Source organism: Eutrema salsugineum, unplaced genomic scaffold (assembly GCF_000478725.1).
Source record: "Eutrema salsugineum unplaced genomic scaffold, Eutsalg1_0 scaffold_1, whole genome shotgun sequence".
NCBI classification, from domain to species: Eukaryota; Viridiplantae; Streptophyta; class Magnoliopsida; order Brassicales; family Brassicaceae; genus Eutrema; species Eutrema salsugineum.
In genome coordinates this window covers 1332939-1354864 of record NW_006256909.1, presented here as the reverse complement: position 1 = coordinate 1354864, position 21926 = coordinate 1332939, and the positions used below count along the sequence as shown (strand labels likewise).

The following is a 21926-nucleotide window of genomic DNA, read 5'->3' as shown; positions in this document are numbered from 1 at the left end:
TGAAAAATCGATTTGAATAACACCACGATTTAATCATTAGGAAGTTCCTGACCCTTTGACTATTCTACAAGATAAATTGACTTTTCCACTTCTCCTACACAACCTTGCTTCATGTCATCATGTGACATGTTCCCACAAATGTTAAATAAATAAATAAAAATTGTGCAATGGATCATTCATTTACACTTGCTAACTATGTGAAAGTTCAAGGACGTAATAATAGCCATAAAATGCATGCAAAAGTATATTTAGAAGTGGAACTTTATGACTCTTAGTGTGTATTGAACCTATACATTTTGCTTCTTCTTTTTTTTCTGTCACTATACTCTAAAGAAACACTATAACAAAGCCTTTTTTTTTTTTGCTTTTCGTTTCAATCTTTTATTTAAGGAAATGTACCGGTCAAGCGAATATGGTCGAGGGTTCGCCTCAAACCATGCGTAAGAACTGCTTGGTTACCTTGCCTGAACCCATCCCCATATGCCGATGAAGAATCCGACTCGATCTGGTGCTTGAAAAACTCACCAAGTTTCTTCTCATAGTCAGACCTCTCTCCTTTCTTGGACGATGCAGTGACCACAGCCGATGATGATGATGAGGAAGAGGAAGATGCGATATCTATTAATGTAGAGCCAGCATAAGTCTCAGATTCCAACCACATGTGAGCTAAAACCTGACATATCCCTTCTTCCACTTCTGGTCTAAGATTTGGATACCCTAAACTCATCATACATATAGCAACAAAACATCAAAGAGCAATTATAATTACCATTTACCGAAAAGGGAGAATTAATTCTTTATATTACCATTTAGTCGAAGCCATGCATGCATCATCTCATGAGCAAGGATTGATCCAGTTAACAATCTGTTCAAGTGTACTACAAGTATTTTAGATATCTCATCAAGAACAAAATTCAGTTTAAGAGGAAACTTTATGACTCTTAAATGTGTTTTTTTTTGTTTTTGTTTTTACCGAGGAAGTCCATATAAAATGAGAATTGCAGTGACTTCACAACGGCGTATCAGCCTGCAAGGCTCTGTGATCATGTCTATCAGCTTGTAGCCTGCCCCAATTCTTGGTCTCCTTAACACCTATATGAAAAATCTTTCTGATTCAAACACAATTTGTGGCGGATAACAATTAAACACAGTGTAAGCTCTTTAGGAAGGTGAGAGTGATATACCGTGGTGACAGTTTGTTCTTCAGACAAACAAAGTCCTCTGGTTTCAGGTAAATGATGATGTCCCTGCAACAAGACTGAAGAGTAAGTACAATGAAATAAATCAACAAGAGAATAAAAGAGCACTATATATAGGCAACATAGGATAAATCAATGGCGGGGTTTACGTGTTTCTCTCCTTCCATAGCTTCGTTTAAAGCTGATCTCTCCACCAAGAGCATAGGAATCTGCTGCTCCACTTTCATGTGTAAGCCTTCATAAAATTCACGTATCTCAAGATACAATGGTTGGCATTCATGAGTGTCCATAACGGCAGAGTCGAGACATTCAAGACACAGTTTTCGACCATCATCAAGAATGAGATATTTTGTATCTTTCGGCTGGAACCATGTGCAAAAAAAACACACAACAGCATCAAATTTCAAACGGAAGAATCTTAAATTCTGCTTTCGAAATACTAGTACAAAATGTTATATATCGAAACTGACCTCCATTCGCTCACAACTGCAGCACCGAGGAGTTCCATCACGCTCATGTGAAGGACAATACTTTTGCATCCAAAAGGGATGTGCCCTGTACTCAATCAGACCAGCTGGATTTGTCGGAATCTAGAGGAGTTTAATTACGCATACACACTAAGCTTAGTATCACTTGAGAACAAAGTTTGCCTAAAAAATTATTCGAAATATTGAGATCAAGAAAAGGTGGGAATCACTCACAAAGTTATGGCAAACATCACATTTTGGATGATGTTGCTCCTTGTAACATAATTTATGATAAGGCCGATTTCCGGACATTGAGAACTGTAAAACAAAACTCAACAAGTTAGCATTCACAAGATTCAGGACAATGTAAAAATTACTTGAACGAAAATTTCTTGGGACCTCATAATCTACAATGGGCTTATCACAAGCATGGCAACAGAAACATTCAGGATGCCAAACGCCACCCATGCAACTCAGAAACCTTCCATTTCCAATCTCAGCTCGGCAACCAGTGCATATCCTGCAAAACCATAAAAAAAGAAAGAAAACAAAAATACTCATTGCAGCAATATTTCTGATGAGTAATAGTGTGAATGAATCTAAGTAATGGATAATAAGTTACTTTTGAACCATTTACCTGTGACTAGATGGAATAAGGAAGGGGTATGGTTGAAACATACTTCCAGAATCATATCGAGGAGGAGATCCCAAATTCATACTTTCTTGAATGGCTTTGGCGAGTTGCTCGTCTTCCTCCAGTTGAGCTTTGGAACGCCTAATTTCTTCCTCTTCTAATCGAGCTTTCGCAAGCTGTTTCTCTGTTTCCTCTAACTCAGCTTCAACACGCCGTTTTTCTTCTTCCTCAATTTCAGCTTGAGCTGCCCGTCTTTCCTCTTCTTCTGCTGCTTCTAGCTGAGCTCTCATGCGTTCTTCATCTTCATCCTCATCCTCATCTTCATCTTCTTCGGTTTCAGATTTGTATTCTAAGGAATATGAGGTAAAAGAAAACAGCTTAGCAAGATAAAGTTTCACACCAAGTTTCTTTCTTCTCTTGTTGTGTTGTTTCTCTCTATGCAGTTGCAAACAATCAGCGAATAGACAACCTTACCCAATACTTTCTTTCCCTTGTCATCTTGTGGAATTACATGTTCTTGTTCAGAAAGAGAGAGTGCAATAGCACATTCAATTTCTTCTTTGTCAAAATCAGATCCATCCTGAATCAAGATTCCAAGAAACCCTTTTTTTAACTTCACTTCGAAATGACATCTCTGTTCGGTAACACTCCAAATAAGAAAGAATGAACCTGAACATGGAAGAAGAAACTCTCACTTACCGCAGAATGGCGAGGGCTGTCCAAGTTCCTATCCTCTCTATATCTTCTGTTCACTTGTCCCTCCGAGAATTTGTGGCTAGAACCTTTAAGGATTTTAGTAAGCCACCCCATTGGCACCAACAATCCCTTCCCTGCATTGAAAAACACTGTTTTAAGGTATCCAAAGAAGAGAAGAAACTCCATGGCTTTGAATCTTAAGGTTTTTTCTTTAATCAAGCATTAAGACATAATTGGTAACAAAGATTCAAATTAAGATAAAAGATCCAACAAAGAAGAAACAAAAGAAACTGATTAACCCGGAAAACAGCAGTTGAAAGAAAGGTATTATAGTGGGTTGCATAAGAATAAAGGGGTTCACATTACAAAATCATGAAGATTGAGGAACCAAAGTAGGAGTTATATTACAAAGCAATCCAACTACCCATTGTATGATCGTTTCCAGTAAAAGGATGATAGCATTAAGCTAAGGTTAATCCAAAACTTCTTCAAAACAATCGACCTAATCTTAAATTTGTTGTAGATCATTAGGGGATATATGCATTCATCATTCTAAATACCCGGGAAAACAAAAATTGAATCTTTATGAAGCTTCTAAATACAGACTCTAGATTATACCTGTTGACGAAAAGGAATCTAAGTAGAAGTTATAAACAGAGCATAGAGAAATCAAAATTACCTGAAAGAGAAGAAGAAGCGACAATCAAAATTGGCAAAAATCAGACGACCATTTGGATCAGAAAAGTAGACTCCATAGTCATGATTCTTCGAATTCTCTCGATCACTTTACAAAATCCGGACAGCAAAAACAGGGGAAAATCTAGGAAAAATAGAGAGAGAAAGCGAAGGGACACTTGAATTCGAAGCAAAACCCTTTAGCTTTTAAGACCCGTGGCTGTTAATTATCTTAAAAAGCGTGAAGAAAGCTTTATAAATGAAGGGGATAGAGAGAGAAAGATGAGTAGAGAATAATCTCCATTAGAACACACTTAAAGGTAAGAACTTTACGGAGAAGATGATGGAAAATTGGAAATGGCTACAAATCAATTTTTTGGTTGTTAAGGTCAAGCAAGTTGGCACTTGTAAACAAAAATTAACCACATTATTTGCGGAAGAAAAAATAAGGTTTATAGATATCAAATGTTTGAAATCTTTTTTTTAAAAAAGAGAGTTGATGTTTACAAGCATAGTAGCATTAGCACTAGTGACACACAACTACCTTTGACTCTCTCTAATCAGTAATAACTTTCTTCTTCATTAACCTTTTTTTCAACACTCCAAGATGATTTTGATCCTCACTTTTTCATTAGCACTTGATCGTCACATATATGTCACTTAATTATGGTCTAGAATAATCAATTTTACACGAAAATACCAACCTGAAAATTAGAAGAAGAAATGGCAACTTGAAAATTGTATAGTAGGTACGGTCATCTAATACTTTAATTAGCTCAACCTAATGCATTATCACAAACGGCCAAATGAATTGGAAAAAAAAACATATTGAAGCTAAATGTGAGATTGATAAATTGCAAGTTTGTAACATTGCAGTTTCCTATATTATTATTTAATTTTGTGGTAGAGAGAGATTAGATTTGGTTAGAAGGGTCAAGAGAATTCGGTAGGTTCAAATCAACAATCGTATGGGAAAGGACAAAAAATAAACGTGTGTATTATTGTGTTTAGCCAATCAATCAGTGGTTTAGTTGCCCAAAATTACTATTTTACCGTGCCTAACAATTTTCTGCTTAGATAAAAGAATATATATATCATTTTGTTTTGGTAATTCTGTTCTGATTACTTTTAGTAGTAGTTGAAATGAGTGACGTTCTTCATACTGTGATCCCACTCGATTCTTACGCAAGCAATGAATAAAAGTACCGCAACAGACAAACATATTAGTTATATAAATTGGTCATCAAAGTTAACAATTGGCTTCAAAAAATTTCAATTTATTCGCATATTTAAAATCATTACATTTACCCTATCTACTTATCTAGTTTTTAATTTTTTATACAAGATGTATACGATTTTTTTTTCTGTGTGTGTCAAACTAGATGATATGTAAATAACCAAGATAGGTTTCTTAAGGCCCATATTTAAACATTGGGCTTGAAAATCAAACCTACTGTTATACAAATTTCTTTTTAGTTATGGGTTAGCGACTTTGCGAAATGAGCTACTAATTTTCGGTTGCATGTAAATGTAGCTATAGAGTTTTTTTTTTTTTTAAATAACGTCAACAAATGTTAAAGTTTTAAATAGGGTTTCTGTTCGGCCGCATGTAAATGTAGATTCAATCTTCAGATGTAAAAATTTAACATTTGTTGACGTTATATAAAAAACCTCTATAGAGCTACAAACAATATTCATTTTAAAATTGCGAGTTTGCCCCCAAATCAAATGGGCAAACAGAGAAATCATGTTGTGAAAAAAAGAGCAGATAAATCTTGGCCGAAATCTTTCTATCCTAAGTCCCATCTAAGTGAGTACTGAGTAGGCTCTATTTTTTGTTTCTTGCATCATATTTAGCTTCTTTATATAGAATTGAGTATTTAGTTTCTTTCAAATTAATTTAGGGGAAAATTGTTTTTTTCGTTTTGGGAAAAATCGGAAAAGAGAAAAAATCTCCTTTTCATATTACTGCTCTCACCGGCTATTTTCCTTTTTTCTAAAAAAGTTTTAAACATAAGTAAAAAAAAAAAAAAGATAGTATTAAGATTTGGGTGAATTGAAAACTTGAGGGCCTGAGGCTACGACACAGGCTGTCAAGCTAAAGTGGTCAAGACACGTGGCAAATTAGGACACGTTGATTTGGATATGGACCACAAATCCCACGTGGAAGTGGCCATCCTTTGCCGGGTTTTCCACGTGAACCAATCACACTGAGCTGTATTTTGCGTTTCTCGGACCATTTCTGAATTGTGAACAAAGCCTCGAGTCCTTTCTTTATTTCTTTCTTTTCTTTCTTTGGTCACCAACCTCAAGCATGAATATGATTATATGAACGTTGTGAGTTTCGCATCAAAAATATGTAGAGAAGAAATAAACAAGGGGAAAATCAATTTTTCTAAAAAAAAAGTGTTTTAGTATGGTGTTTTGTTATGTATTATTGCATATATTAGAAAACATTATAACAAAATGGTCAAGAGATCTAAAAAGCTATAAAAATGGTCCTAACTAATTATTGGTGTTATATACGAATCTAGACAATGAAATATATTATATGAATTCGTAGAGATTATTGTATTTTTTATTTAGGTTTATCTTATACGATTTACATGCAAATTAAATGCAAAGATAACATTGGAAAATGGAGAGGTCCAGACCATGAGAATGTTGGTCCCTTGGACCTTCACACATAAAAACATTTTGCTTCTTTTGTTTTTCTTCATTTGATTCCATTTTTGCTTTTATTTAACCAACTATTGTCTATTGTCCAATGAGACAAACACTACCTTATAATATATGGGTTCATGTATATTATCAAAAGTTAATACTAAATCACCTATAAATTGATAAAACTGGAAGACATATCCGTTGAGTCGACACATTATTACTCTCAATTCAGACTAAAAAGAATGTTACAAAGTCTTTTCTTATCATGATTGTCTAGCTTTTTGTTTCTTTTTCAGAATCAGGGAACAAGAACGTAATTCTGAGTGAAAATATTTAAAGCGCTGCATATTCCTGAATTCTATTTGGCCAGGTCAATAGTCATTTTCTATACAGTCTTGCATAGTTACAACTTATAACTTGTACTATATATTTAGTCATAGTCATGTCTGGCACATAAATTAACTCGCTGTGATGTTGAAATTTTAATAATCAAAATACAAAAGACAAAAAAAACATTTTCATTCGTTTCCCCTGCTTTCATTAATTAGTAACGTGTGGGGGATTGGGTACACATGGATGGAGTATAGTATATTTTGCCTTTTTCATGTTTGCGATTATCGTTATGATATCTTTGTGACATATCCGACTCTCGATCTTTGTATATATATCAATCTTAGTATGTTACATTGAATTATATAATATTATATATACTTTCTTCATAAATTATACAGTATACGATGCTCTCAGTTTTTAATGGATATACATATATTGACAATTAAAGTATTCAAAAATGCTAAATCTTGATTAGTATATATATATATATATAGTCTAGTTTTGTTTTTTCTTGTTTTTTTGTTGGTTGGGTCAAAGATTTGTATAGTCTAGTTGAAGATGTTCTTATGAACTAAAAGTCTAGGCTTATCAATACCAGGTCAGGCCGAAGTTGGTATATCATAGATGGAAAAAATTGAATTCGAATTAGGGATAACTTATAAGAAAACTGAGCTGTAGCATTCATATAAGAAGATGTCGACTCTTTCTTAATCTTGTAAGGACCTTTATGTATTTCCCTATATGGCTATATATAGATAAATAACTTCCACTCACTATAATGATCAACTTTGTTTCTTTCTCACAAATATCCACACTCTCGTTGTCTCAAACTACCAACTCATGGCTCTCAACTCTCAAGTAAACTTTTCCTTTCATAAGATAAGCATCCAAAATTTATAGGTGAAAAGGAAGAGTATAGAAAGAAATTAAGAAAAAAATTGCCATAAGTCGTGTTTCTCCATGTCGCTATTTAATAAGTACACACATCCATATATTATGGTTGCCCGCGGAGAAATCAGATCTGATCGGTTAGAGCTTAACATCATTAGGTGAGGATTCCCTAATCTTACAATAGAAATTATTTAGTTGAGAGATGTATATTAAAGTCCGTCACTTTAAACTCAAAATTTAATCGTTATATTATGTATTTCGTTTTGTTACATCTACATCAAAGTTAATTAGCCGTCAAAAAAGAAGCTAATTATAAATGAATTTTTACACCTTTACTTTGTGCTTGTTATACATAGTCAATCCATAAATTTCGCTCGTTAATTCAAAACGAAAATAAAAGTTTGTAGATTCATACTCATCAATACACAAAAAAATTGAGTATTAAATAATGTACTAATTAATCCAACTGTCAACACGTTATTTATATACATGCCTTCCTTGGTCAGAAAGTTGGGTTTGTATTAGATTGTAGGATTATCCACTAATTATATTCTTCAAATTGTATGATTATCCACTTGTTATATTCTTCAAACCTATTTCATTACAGTGTTTTGTTCAACATAGGACCACTCTCTAGCTAATGACCTAATTCAGAATTATTCTGATGTTCACTTTGATGTCTACACAGAAGTTTTGGCAAACAGCTTATGGATTTTGGTCAATCTTAAAAGCATAACCGCACTATGTATTCGATGATAAGTTTTGGTGGGAATCTTAAATTAGTCACATTCTAAATCCTAGAATCCTTCAAAATATGACTTTTGATGCCTAAGCATAAAATACCATCAAATCTCTAAAGTAAGCAACTCTTTAGATGTTTAGGAAGTAAATTATTCGAACCCTGAAAAGACAAATACATGCACTAAGATAGCAGTGAGCAAAATTCAAAATAAACATATCATGATGCCTAGATTCTGATAGTTTTCATGCACACACATTCGTTATATATGTATATTTGTACTAAAAACTCAAAAAAATTTTGTACTAAAAACTCAAAGGCAGTTAACCTAAAAACAAGTAGTGAGCTTGTGGACATGTGGTCACACCATTAGACAAAAAGACTCTGACGTTGCAAAATTACAGTGCAAAAATAAATAAACACTCTTAAAAGCGGTTATAAAATCAATAAATAAATTAAAAGGAGATGATAAGAGAAAATAATATAAAAATAAAGATGAAAGGAACAATTAGATTGACACCAAAAGGACAAGAAATGGAATAAGAAGGGACCATCACTGCGATTTTCACAACTTCCCTTTGTGGTCTCAATCTCCCATAACTCATGAAAAAAAAAACAAATTTATTTGTTTATTTCTCATCGACTTTATTGTATTTATATAATCATAATAAAAAGGTTGTAGGGGAAATCACAAACTCATTATGAGATATAGCACTTCATATGCCGACGATCGATGGATGTGAAATCGAATGATATGTTACAATAAATTAAACATATGAGGTTATGAGCCTACATTATGAGTCGTTGTAAAAGCTAAGAAACTAAAAGCTCATTTGTATTCTTTCTTTAGACAAAGAAGTGCGTGGTAGCTTTAGCTCTATTTGCAATTGCACATCATCTCATCATATCGAACATGGATAATTAACCATTAAATTATCTACTACAAAAAGAGCAAATTCGATTTGTTTTGTTTTTAAATTAACTAAATTGATATATGATCACCAGTTATAAACAGCTTTGTTATAGACTTAGTCATGTATAAAATCTACAACAATAAATATATCCATATTGCGAAATATTCTGATATATTAATTTGATAATAATGTTCGTTATCAAGAGTTTGTATATCATCACAAATTATTGTTCCCCGATAAAAAAAAGTGAGTAAAGTATGTCTTGTTATTTTTTCATTTTTTTGAACATTAATTGTCTTGTGATTTTGTGACTTTCAATAATAAAAACATATAAAGATCAGTCTTTGATTTTTTTCTAATAAGACGCGTAAGAAATCGAGAAAAATAATCGATGTTATGATGAATGTTTATGTGAGGTCGAGAAGCGAGAAACGTGTAGAATATAAAATGCAAAAAGAAGGAGATCAATAACGAAGAGCAATAGGAACGATTTACAAATTAGCTTTGGTGGGTAACGAGTATAATAAATGCAAAAAGAAGGAGATCCTCTTCACACGTGCGAAAATGGAAGGTTCGGCACGTAATGGATGGTTTGTGCATACGTGTGAACGAAGGCTGGGGATTCACGTGAGAATTCACCCGCTCAACTTTTTTTTTTCTTTTCTGAAGAGAACCATTTTAAAAGGAGAAAAGATATATCGGTAGGAGGGAAGGAGGTTGTGCTGTCAATTGTCGTTCCAATTGTATCAAAATTAAAACTTAATAAAATCATAAACATATTTTATAAAAATTTTACGACCTTTATTTTTATAAATCTTAGAACTTCAAACCTTTAACCCATTATTTTCGATGGTATTCACTCATATCACCTAATTTCAGAAGTTTGTCTTATTTTCGTTAAGAATTTGTTTAACTATGGTTTAATTTTATCGGAAATTTTTGTCGAAAATCCATATGTTTTTGATGATGCTCTTAAGTAAGGTTGAACTAATTATAAGAAACCCACATATCAAGATAACACCTTGAAACATATTTTGTTTGACAGCACACCTTAAATATTACCTCGCAAAAACCCGCTGTGTTACTTGTTGATATGTTTATATGTTTAGTATTATATATGATATTCGAGGAAAAGCCACTCATTTTTTTTTTTTATAATTATTAACTGATAGATTCCAACATGGTTTCATGTCACAGTAAGTGGACTTACATTTTTGCTTTCGACATTTCTATTAGTTATGTACATCCCATTATGGATTTATAAACCTACATAGCGATATCAAATATTTCCCTAACCGTTTGTGGGATATGCACGACAATTCATATTTGGGAATGTTATTTTTTATAAAGACATACGTGATACAATATATAAGTCCTCAGTTTTTTTTTCTAAAAAAAAGAAATCTCAATATCTGTAAAAACTTATCTAATTGTCTATTCAATTATCATACACCACAGACGCGATCGATGCTCATATGGAGCTATTTTAGAGGTAGTACAAGCCATAACACACCCCTGATCTCAAAATTGTTGAACCAAAAATCAGTTATGTGTCGATTCATTAGTTTTAGAGATTATCCCCACACACGAACCTAATTAGTATTGCGAGCAGCTGAGCACTTGACTTCTGATCCTCCCTCCTACCTTTCACACGTGCCAAACAACACGTCCGGTGCGTGCGAAACTTTCATCTTTGAATTTTTATTTAATAGGTAAAAAAAAATGTAGACGGAGTTTCATTACATTGACCTCCAAGCATTCCTACTTACATCGTACTCGAACCTCAAGTAGCAAACTATTTATGCTTTCAAAATCGGTCCGTAAAAATAGGTTGGTTACATTGATTTGGTAACTTTTGCATTTTCTTGCATGGTTATTCTAAGAAGCCAACCTAATTTTGTAAATTCTATAGTTACATTAGTGACCCTGTGTACGTGGAATATTATGTGAATGTGATCACTAAATAGTGCTATTTAATACGTCGCTAAGTTGTCAGTTCAATGAAAAAGTCGATTTCAAGTGACTAAATTGTTGTTAGAACTTAGAATCAGTTGATATGGCAATTGAGTTTGACAGACTCATTTGTTTTGGTAAAGTAATTATAATTTTAAGTTAATCATAATCTCGGCAAAAAATAAAAGTCTGTAATAAACGAAAATACGATTTTGTTATGTCTACTCTACAAAGAAAATTCCATGGTATTCCCAAGGGTCACACATACAATGTAAGCTTATTCTGATCGATACTTTAAAAATAAATTTGTGGATTTGAAATTATGTTAATTACTAGTTTTTATTGATCTAAGATTCATACTAAGGTCTAACGGTCTAACCTATGTACTGCAATATCATATAAGTTAGGAGCTACGCACCAACAAGGACCAGTGTGGAATAGACCTAATTGGCCCTATCTGGGATAGTAAACCCAGCGTAATCAGAAAAAACGATAGACGAAACTCAGGGTATCTTGGGAAATATAGATGCGGCAAGTATCTTACTATTATTATTTTTTTGGTCACACGACAGTATTACTATTTATATTTATTATGGTGGTGGTTCGTATCATTGGAATATGACCTTGTACTCACCTTTTTCTTTTAATTCCTTTAGCTGCTTTTAAAATTAGTTTCCAAAACTAACATCTAGAAATAGTTGATGGCAGCCTACATTTCCGTGAAGATATAAATATTGATATCGTATAATCCTGTTAACTTTAGTTTTATTATATCGTCAACAAAATAAAAATGTCATAAAAAAATCGGAAAAATAAGAAATATGCACTGTTTTTTTTTTTTTTTTTTTTTTGCAGGGAATAATATCTGTTTATACAATGGATTACATAAACATCGGTTAGTACAACAATTTTTTGGGTAAAATTTTAGTAAATAATTTTACGAAAGAAACTAATGAAGAAGATTGGTGGGCTAAAAAGGAAGGCGAAGAAGAAAGAAGAGTGACTTCTCTCACTATCATATTCATATTTTTCTCTCTTTCCTTTTGCTTTGGGAGAGACTTATCAGTTTTATTTTATTTTAAAGGAATTCCTGAATAAACTCTTAGTAACAAAGAAAACAAAGAAAAGGAGAGTCCAGAAAGAGATAGTCAGAAAGAGAGAGAGAAAACGATACCTAAGTTCAATTATCGTCTCTCTCTTTTCTCTGCAGCAAACTCCAAAGGTATTCTCTTCTTCTCTGCTCATATATGTTTGTTCATAAGCTGTAGTCTGTAGATGATGTAGATAGATGAAAAAACAGCATAAAACCTAGTTGACCATCTCTCTCTTTCTTTAAAGATTCTTTGTCTGAATCATTACAGGATCCTGAGAAAGAGATATTTATATATATATATATATATATATATATATCATGAAGAAGAAGATTGAAAGATTGATATGGGAATAGCTAAAACTTCTCCTACTTGTACAATTCTCTTGAAGACTCTTTGCGATAATTCTATGTCCCAAGATTACCATCATCATCATCCTCATCAACCACACCAAGGAGGAATCTTCAGCTTCTCTAATGGATTCGACCGATCAGATTCTCCCAATTTAACTCAGCAGAAGCAAGAACATCAAAGGGTAGAGATGGACGAGGAATCCTCAGTCGCCGGAAGTGGGATTCCGGTCTACGAAACTGCCGGAATGTTATCAGAGATGTTTAATTTCCCTGGAAGCAGCGGTGGTGGAGGAGGAGATCTTGACCACGGCCAATCTTTCCGGTCAAATAGACAGTTACTTGAGCAGCAACATCAGAACATTCCGGCGATGAATGCTACGGATTCCGCCGCCGCCATGCAGTTATTCTTGATGAATCCGCCGCCACCGCAACAACCACCGTCTCCGGCATCGACAACCACCACAAGGAGCCACCACAGTTCTTCAACTCTTCACATGTTACTACCGAATCCATCTCATCATCATCAAGGCTACGCTAATACGATGTCTATGCATCAGCTTCCACATCAGCATCATCACCAACAACACCTGACGTGGCAATCTTCCTCCTCCTCCTCCGATCATCATCATCATCATCATCATCATCACAACAGCCAAAGGGAGATCGGGACCGTCCACGTGGAAAACAGCGGAGGACAAGGCTTGTCCTTATCTCTCTCATCGTCTTTAGAGGCTGCAGCAAAAGCCGAAGAGTATAGAAGAAACATTTACTATGGAAGCAATTCTTCTAAGGCATCATCTCATCATCATCAATACAATCAGTTCAAGACTCTTCTTGCTGATTCATCTCAACATCATCAAGTGTTAAACCAATTCCGATCATCTCCGGCGGCCGCCGCCGCGACATCTACCTCTTCCACCGGAGCGGTCAATATCCTAAGAAACTCTAGGTACACGATGGCCGCTCAAGAGTTGTTGGAGGAGTTTTGTAGCGTTGGAAGAGGATTTTCTAAGAAATCCAAACTTAGGAACAGCTCAAACCCTAATACTAGCGGTGGTGCCGGTGGTTCTCCTTCGTCGGCGGGAGCAATCAAGGATCATTCTCCTTTATCGGCGTCTGATCGGATTGAGCATCAAAGAAGGAAAGTTAAGCTACTCACCATGCTTGAAGAGGTATGTTATTAGTTGTTCTTTAGTTTCAATCTTGATTTTTGACTAGGTCCTTAATTACTGATATTTTCATTCACACATTTTACGTAAAAAACTTTTCATGAAATTCCATAAAATTCATATTGTTGTCAGAGTCAAATACGCTATTGATCCAAATGTTATTACAAAGAAACTAGAAACATGATATGACTGAATTGTTCATTTTGTGTGGGTAGATTATTCTAATTGTTGGTCGTGATTTGATTATTTTGCTAGAGTCTGATTACGCAATCCTACCATCATTTATTTAACATTTAATTATTTTATTCGTGTGACGGTCGTATTAGAAGGAATATTTTGATGCTTATAGCGATTGGTGGAATCGATTAATCGAAGAAAAAAAATGCATTAAGTAACTACCGATCAATTAAATTTGCGTTTCCTTCTCCATATAAGCTACGTCCTCCTAATGCTAGCTCTTAACGTTACTTAATTGTTTACCCATTATTGAATTATTCTAATTTTTAGTTGACTTATTTTTTCTCACTAAAGAAGGTATTTTATTTTATTCCCGAGGATACGATAAAACCTACTGTTGATAGGAAAACGATAATTTTGGAGTATATTTTCTGGTCCTTAATTTGTCTATAATATCTTATTTTCCATTCGTCTCTTTGAACGTAACTAATTTGATCTCGTTTGTTTATTGACAAGTTGTACTTTATTCGAAGAAACTCGAACACTAATATATTGTCCCCGGCCCGTGAAAACAAATCTTTACACTAATACTAATCACGTGGATATTTAACACACACGAGTTAACAATAACATTAATTATAAGAAAAAGCAAATATCAAAAAAATACATGGATTGTATAATGTATAGTTTCGTTTTGTTGGCAGGTGGACCGACGGTACAACCATTACTGCGAGCAAATGCAAATGGTTGTGAACTCATTCGACATAGTAATGGGCCACGGCGCGGCGTTGCCATATACCGCATTGGCTCAGAAAGCTATGTCAAGGCATTTTCGTTGCCTTAAAGATGCGGTCGCGGCTCAGCTTAAGCAGAGTTGCGAGCTTCTTGGGGACAAAGATGCAGCTGGAATATCTTCTTCGGGGTTAACTAAAGGTGAAACACCGCGATTGCGATTGCTAGAACAGAGTTTGCGTCAGCAACGTGCGTTTCACCAAATGGGAATGATGGAACAAGAAGCTTGGCGGCCACAACGTGGTTTACCTGAACGCTCCGTTAATATCCTTAGAGCTTGGCTCTTCGAGCATTTCCTCCACCCGTAAGTTAAATTTTTTTTAATGTGTTTCTTATTATTCATTTCTCATAAATCATTCACGTTTGACAGGAATTAATTTTCTAAAAAGCTGAACAAAAAGTCTATATTTTCTTGTTATTTCATCACTACTTTCTTCAGTTTTATGTCAGTGAGAATTTTGCTATTTTATTGTTAGTGATAGTTATCTATAAAATGGAAATAAAGCAAAGGACTAGTGTTTTTATACTTTTTTTTTTTCTTACCTCTCTGTCAATTGCTTTATGAGTAAATCCAAGAAAAAAAGACTAAGTTAAAGAAGAAAAAAAAGAAACTGTATCTATGCTATGTAATCATCAGCTTTTCTTTTGTCTCTTAGATTCTCACGCCCTTGTTAGGAAAAAGAAGGAGAAAGACAGTACTTTTTCTTGCATATACTTGATTGTATTGTATATAGAGAAAATATAAAGAAAAGAAATTAGATTGAGTTTAGGGCAATGATAGAGTGATGTCATTTTCTGGTCTCTTTCTCAGGTATCCAAGCGATGCAGATAAGCACCTCTTGGCACGACAGACTGGTTTATCCAGAAATCAGGTCAGTATATAAATAAAAATACATATAGTTTTTTTTTGAACAAAAATACATATAGTTATCTACATGTGTATATCTACATAGACATTAACCCACCTAAAAAAAAGGATCTTCGATGATCAGATATTTCCCTTTAATTGTTTAACAAAGTTGTGTTAGTTGAGTATCTTACTCTTAGTCAGTATTATGGATCAATTTTAGTTTCTAGATAATATTACAGTCTGGACTACTAATGAGTTCTTAATCTTGTAGTAACATGTCTTAGGATTACAGTCCAATTTTAACTTGCAAATCGAAACACAATCAAACATTTCTGTTTGAATTAATCAAACTTTAATTAGTTTATACTCTTATATGATTCTATGCTAGTAAAAACTCCACAATAGTACGTATACGTAGTTCAACTAGTAGTAGTACATTAACAGTTTATGTCCCGCATTATCTATATATACATGTAGTCATGTAGAAAATGGCCATTTGAATAAACATATGCTTAATACAAACATGATCAAGAAGTGTTTAGAAGTTGATAAACCTATACCTTTTACCAACAACAAAAGTTGATAAACAAACCTTATTTGGTGAGGAAAGAAATTAAGAAGACATCATGTATGAGCACACTAACTAGGACTCCATGGTGATTGTTTTGATATAAATCTTTTGCATGGTTTTTGTTTCTTTCCTTCGTTTGGTTTGATATGACGACAGAGGAACACCATGTGTTTGCCTTCCACTCACTATTAACTTTTCTTGGGATTCGTTTTATCACTATTATATATGTATATACATATATATATATATATAGACAAACCCACACAAACATAGGAGAGAGAGAGAGCGTTATGTGTATGAGATGGGAGAGAAAGCGATCGACATTAAAGACTCAAAAAGGGACCATTTTACCTCAAGTACATCAAAGTTTGCAGCTTTCAATTATCCCGAAGAAACCCTCATTTTCTTGCATACATTAAATAACCAAATGACAAATAATAAAAAGAGCCCACAACGTCTTTAGATATAACCAACTATTATTATTAACTTGGTGAAAAAATTTGTCTTTTTTATTCAGGTGTCAAATTGGTTCATAAATGCTAGGGTTAGATTATGGAAACCAATGGTGGAAGAAATGTATCAACAAGAATCAAAAGAAAGAGAAAGAGAAGAAGAAGAATTAGAAGAAAACGAAGAAGATCAAGAAACAAAAAACAGCAACAACGACAAGAGCACAAAATCCAACAACAATGAAAGCAACTTCTCTGCAGTTCGGACCACTTCGCAAACTCCAATGACAACTGCACAGTCAGAAGCAACCGCACCAGACGCAGACGCAGACGCAGCAATAGCGACAGGCCACCGTCTGAGATCATCCGACATCAATGCCTACGAAAACGACCCTTCATCACTCCTACTCCCTTCCTCCTCCTACTCCGATGCCGCCGCAGTCTCTAGCTACGGTGGCTCAGCTTCGTTTTCCGCGGTTGCCACGTGTCAACAAGGTGTTGGCGGGTTCGATGATACTGACATTGATGGTGTTAATGTTATAAGGTTTGGGACAAACCCTACTGGTGACGTGTCACTCACGCTTGGTCTACGCCATGCTGGCAATATGCCTGATAAGGACCCTTCTTTTTGCGTTAGAGACTTTGGTGGTTTTTAGTTGGCTTTTGTTCCTCCAATTAATTTTAATTTAATTTCAATTATAGTTTTCAGTTTTCTTACATGGAAAATATCTGTTCACTCTCTTGAAAGAAATATACTTTAGTTTAGTCCTCTTCTGTATTTTTTTTTTTTTTTAAAATCTCCTTAACAGAAGAAAACAATTCGTACGCAACTGTACTTTAATTTCTTTGATTATTTAATTTATAAAGATCTCTGTAATTTTGTTCCAATTATTTTCTATTACTGTAATATATATTACACATACTGTATAAGCCATAATTGTACGAAATCCCTGATGTGTCACTCATAATATAGATGTGCTCGATTCATAAATTTCCAAAATCTTGACCGACCAAACTAAAACCATTAACTCCATAAGTACTTATGATGGTATAAAATTTCTCATAACTAGATCGAGATTCCTTTCTTCCTTAGCTTCAAGCAGGTCATGTGAAGTGTGGTCATTTGAAGTGTAAGCAAGAAACATTACAAAACTATATAACGTAGTTTAAATTTCTCTCTGCCTTGTGCAAGCCGGGAAGAATGATATCTGAAGCAGCACAAGCATTGCAGATTTAGACAGCCTCTTCATTGTCCAAGAGCAAACAGTCTTTTATTCTCTCCCTGAAAATAATTTGGAAAACAAACGTTAAGTAGAGTTTAACACAGGCCTCAAGAGCCCAAGAGATCTGAGATGTGACAATATATAGAACCGGAAGCTAATATCAAACTTTTTACTGATCCTGGTAACGATCAATAGCTCTAATATGAAACCAAATCTAAGTTCAGTGCTATTGATTAGCAAACTAACATTTTAGGTACTCACCTCAGATAAGCTTGACTGTTAACCTTTTGATGCTTGGCTTGGGAAATCATGTGATGTGGTAGAAGTGAACCGAAATGCTCAAGGGATGATCTATCTTGTGGAAGTATCTGAAACCGGCAACTTGAACAGCAAGCAGCATAAAGGACATCATCAGTTTCAAGGCATCCATCCAAAGTATTCAAATCCGATGAGTCTGATCTATTTAGCGGGCCATTGCAGATAGGACAGAATGCTTCAGTAGTCATAGAACCGTCATATTTGAGATTGAATTTCTTTAGACGCCTCTGAGTGGCCAAAGGAACACAAGAGTCGTCGGTCTCGGGGATTTTATTGAAGTAAAATGGAGTCAGCTTCGCAGCTGTCCGTACAATTGTGCACTCCCGAGAAGGATTTTCTTCCTGCACACGAAGACCAATGAATCAGCAAAGACAGAGAAGTAAGAAGCAACCATGCAATGCACTACAGGAAACGCAGAAGACAAAACATAATATGCACCTGCAACAGAGCAACAAATGAAGACACCAAGTCATTGATCCCGGATTGAGGATGACGAGCCAACTCCACAGTCTTTAAACTGTCCTGCCCAAAATGTATTAGATGTCATTCACAGTTGAACAGGAAATGCCAAGAATATACATGTGTGGACAACGGTAGTTAATATACGTACCTATCCAAATGGCAGAGTCTAGTTATTTCCTGCCAAACACAATCACGAAGCGGAAGCTCAATGGGAACCTTCCATCTCGCATCAACATGCTGAATATCTGCTGATAATGAATACCCTCGTCCCTGTCTCAAGAAAAAATGCACTTCAAAACACAATGTCGGTAGAAAGTAGTCTAAATGGAATGTCCAAACAAAAATACATATAAACAATGAATACAAAATATAAAATTTACACCAAAACATATATTAACAGATGTAACTAAATGTCTGAAATATCTACATTCTTTGATGTAACCATTGTATTCGCTATCTAGCATGACAATCTCTCTACAATGCAATCTATAGAAAACAAAAAACAGAAGAAAAAAAACGAGTCCAATCAGGGCTGGTAAGCAACACACCTTGACAGTGGCCGTAAGAACATGGGAAGCGAGTCTCGATGTGCATGATCCTAGTACTAATCTGTTATATCCATTCTCAGAGGCAACCTAAAAAGGATTATCAAGCAATATTAAACAAAATAAAGTTATTTCCAAGACTGGTTTTTTCCCTACAGACACAAATCAATATAACAGCCAAACCTTCTGCAAAGACAACATTCTCAGATGCAGCAAAAGGTCTTCTTTTCCAGTCTCGTCAGAAACAGAATCCAACAGCTTTACGAACCTATCCCGTGCTTCAAGAGAGTCTGAACCAAAGACGCTTTCGATCGGAACAACATGGAGATCCTTTTCAGGTGGAGACAAATCAGCCACAGTGGATCGAATCCACGTGATCGCATCAACCATTCCAGTGGAAAGAGAAGGATAAGCTGCACTTTCATCCACAAACGCAACACCAACACCAAACACAGGTAAAGATCTATCTCGACTCGCCTCATAATTCTTCAAAGCCTTGATTTGCAACTCGTGCACAAATTGTAGAGCAACCCTAAGACATCATACTCCACTACGTTTAGATAACAGTTAACGAAAACAGAGAGAAAAAGAAAGAAAACAACAAAGAGAGCAAAACCTGGAAGATGATCCGCCGGAGAAAGCAACGAGGACATTATCCGAAGGAGTAATCATGGCGTGAGAAGTAACAGCGAGACGGAACTTCCCAAAGACATTGTTCCTGAAACAATCGGCGCAGAATCTTCCATCTTCCGAGCCACCGTCCCCAAAAACCATAGGCTCGTTGCATTTACACTTAACGCAGACACTCTCCTGATTAACACCACCAGCTACTGCAACTTCCTCCGTTTTGCCTCCATTTTCCTTCTCGCGGCCATTGCAACCGGACTCACAGCCAGAGGAATTACAAGCCATGTCGTATTCGCTAGTGGCTGAGACGGCAAGACGGGAAACTTAGATTGGGAATTACAAAACAGAAGAGTGGAGACGATACTATCAAGTATTCAAATTCATGAGACAATAACCAATTTCTGCCATTAACGAGCTTATTAAGATAGTGCAACTCCAAACTGAATCAGCATGTAATCGTATTCCATTGCAAATTGCTAACTTTTGCTATAAACGGACGTCTAAAGAGAGTAGAAATATAATGAATAGATAGAGATGTGGACAGATTCAAACACAGCTCATAAACCTGAAAAAACCCTAAATCAAACGAAACGTACAAAAACTGAATCGAGATTTCTGCTTAGTGGTTGATTACCAGTTTGCGATAGGAAGAGAGTCGTCGCGCGGTGAAGATGGTGAAGCGAACAAAACAACGAACGAAAAGACCTTAGTAGAAACAGGGGGAAAAAAAAGAAAAAGAGATGCAATCAAGCCCAGATAAATTTAAAAGGCCCAAACATTTTTAGGCCCATATTTACTGAATAAATCAGACGTGGCTTTTGGTCTAATATGATCTAAGACTGCATGCCGTTTTTTCCCTCTTATACCGGTCAGGGATGACGTTGTGGCTTTGTGAAATGTACGTTGTAGTCTTGTAGAATAATAAATACTAAAAGTGACTAGCCAGCGTGGCATTCTCTAGTCTCGTCATTGTCCGAGTTAAAAAACTTATTAAAAGCTACGTTCATTAAATAATGTAGATTGATGTATGGATTTGTGAATGTAGAATTATGTTAGTTTAGTTAGATAACAATGACTAAAAATCCAGTGCATTTTAACTTAACCGGTATCGAGAAAGAGGGTTGATTCAACTTTACTAAAGTTGTTTTTGAGTACGGCGCAACATTGAAAAATTTACACACAAAAAAAAAGCAATAGCTTAATGTCTTTAGCCACTATCCTAAGTCCTAACGAGACGAGTGGACAAAACGAATGTAACGATCACTGTCCTCAGTAATAGAATATCACAGTTCACAAATGAATATCATTGGTAATCCATCCCATGAACATTTGGAGATATCTTTATTGAAAAGCATAAAGATTAATAGTGAATAAATACAGAAAGTTTTTCCCCTCATTGAAAAGAAAAGATAAATAGTGAATAAATACAGAAAGTCTTTTTAAAAAAGATTCAAGGAAATTAGTAAAGAGTGCATATAATAAACACATTATATTACGAAAAGGCTTTGTTTTGGTAAAAGTGGGATATTGTTCACATTTTAAAAATGGACGTTTGGTAGGAAACTTTATGTCTGTAATGGATGTATATTAGTTTCTTGATTTCTTCTCTCTCTCTCTCTCTTTTTTTTGTTCTCGCCACCTTTTCCTTTTTGTTTTTTGTTTTTATGTGGTTTTGTGTAGAGATATTAGCAAAGCAAAATGATTGTGTCGAGGTCTCGTGGAGGAGACAAATTTGGTTGCAAACCAAGCTCTTTTCAAATTGGGCCAATTGACATAGAACATCGTTAATTTATAATGCATACATATATAGATATGTAAATATACATATGTAATGGAAGAAAGATAACAAGAAGTTACTTATGCAATCTTGATTAGGAATCATGTGATAATATGAATGAAACAATTTATTAATATAGTCAAATTTAGTTCTCAATATAGTTGGTTCAACTGACTGAAATCAACTGCTTCAGTTATGTCGGATCTAAAATTTGAGTATAAAATTTGGAGTAACAGTACTATATTAGAATTAAGTAATTAATATCGCTAAGTATATACTATTATAATTTAAAACTAGTTCTAGATCTTGGGAAATGGTAGAGCCAAAGAATCTGAAGAAAAAAACAAATAAACGAGG

The 21926-nt window shown here is 34.7% G+C and overlaps 3 protein-coding genes across 5 annotated transcripts; 1 reads left to right on the top strand and 2 right to left on the bottom strand.

Moving 5' to 3' along the window:
* Positions 1–225: 225 nt before the first annotated feature.
* LOC18030654 (protein DA1-related 1) lies at positions 226–4028 on the bottom strand. 2 transcript variants are annotated; one of them, XM_024149461.1, is made up of 12 exons: positions 3676–4028; positions 3000–3130; positions 2770–2880; positions 2304–2649; positions 2066–2186; positions 1901–1984; positions 1670–1789; positions 1349–1561; positions 1185–1247; positions 974–1092; positions 807–865; positions 226–717 (listed from the first exon to the last, which is right to left on the bottom strand). In XM_024149461.1, the coding sequence occupies exons 4-12, from the start codon at positions 2588–2590 to the stop codon at positions 386–388; spliced, it is 1398 nt and encodes a 465-aa protein (XP_024005229.1). In that variant the 5' UTR covers positions 2591–2649; positions 2770–2880; positions 3000–3130; positions 3676–4028; the 3' UTR covers positions 226–385. The 2 variants fall into 2 exon arrangements, with proteins under 2 accessions (XP_024005229.1, XP_006411955.1); XM_006411892.2 differs by having other exon boundaries at positions 2775–2880; positions 3676–4027.
* An 8245-nt stretch (positions 4029–12273) lies between these two features.
* On the top strand, positions 12274–17395 carry LOC18030653 (BEL1-like homeodomain protein 2). Of its 2 annotated transcripts, XM_024149947.1 has the most exons (5): positions 12274–12387; positions 12527–13781; positions 14660–15051; positions 15559–15619; positions 16686–17273. In XM_024149947.1, the coding sequence occupies exons 2-5, from the start codon at positions 12603–12605 to the stop codon at positions 17271–17273; spliced, it is 2220 nt and encodes a 739-aa protein (XP_024005715.1). In that variant the 5' UTR covers positions 12274–12387; positions 12527–12602. The 2 variants fall into 2 exon arrangements, with proteins under 2 accessions (XP_024005715.1, XP_006411954.1); XM_006411891.2 differs by lacking the exon at positions 12274–12387 and having other exon boundaries at positions 12603–13781; positions 16686–17395.
* A 175-nt stretch (positions 17396–17570) lies between these two features.
* LOC18030652 (cytoplasmic tRNA 2-thiolation protein 2) lies at positions 17571–20479 on the bottom strand. The gene is made up of 8 exons (XM_006411890.2): positions 20427–20479; positions 19782–20094; positions 19349–19697; positions 19169–19255; positions 18769–18890; positions 18597–18675; positions 18102–18499; positions 17571–17899 (listed from the first exon to the last, which is right to left on the bottom strand). The coding sequence occupies exons 2-8, from the start codon at positions 20075–20077 to the stop codon at positions 17851–17853; spliced, it is 1380 nt and encodes a 459-aa protein (XP_006411953.1). The 5' UTR covers positions 20078–20094; positions 20427–20479; the 3' UTR covers positions 17571–17850.
* Positions 20480–21926: the final 1447 nt, after the last annotated feature.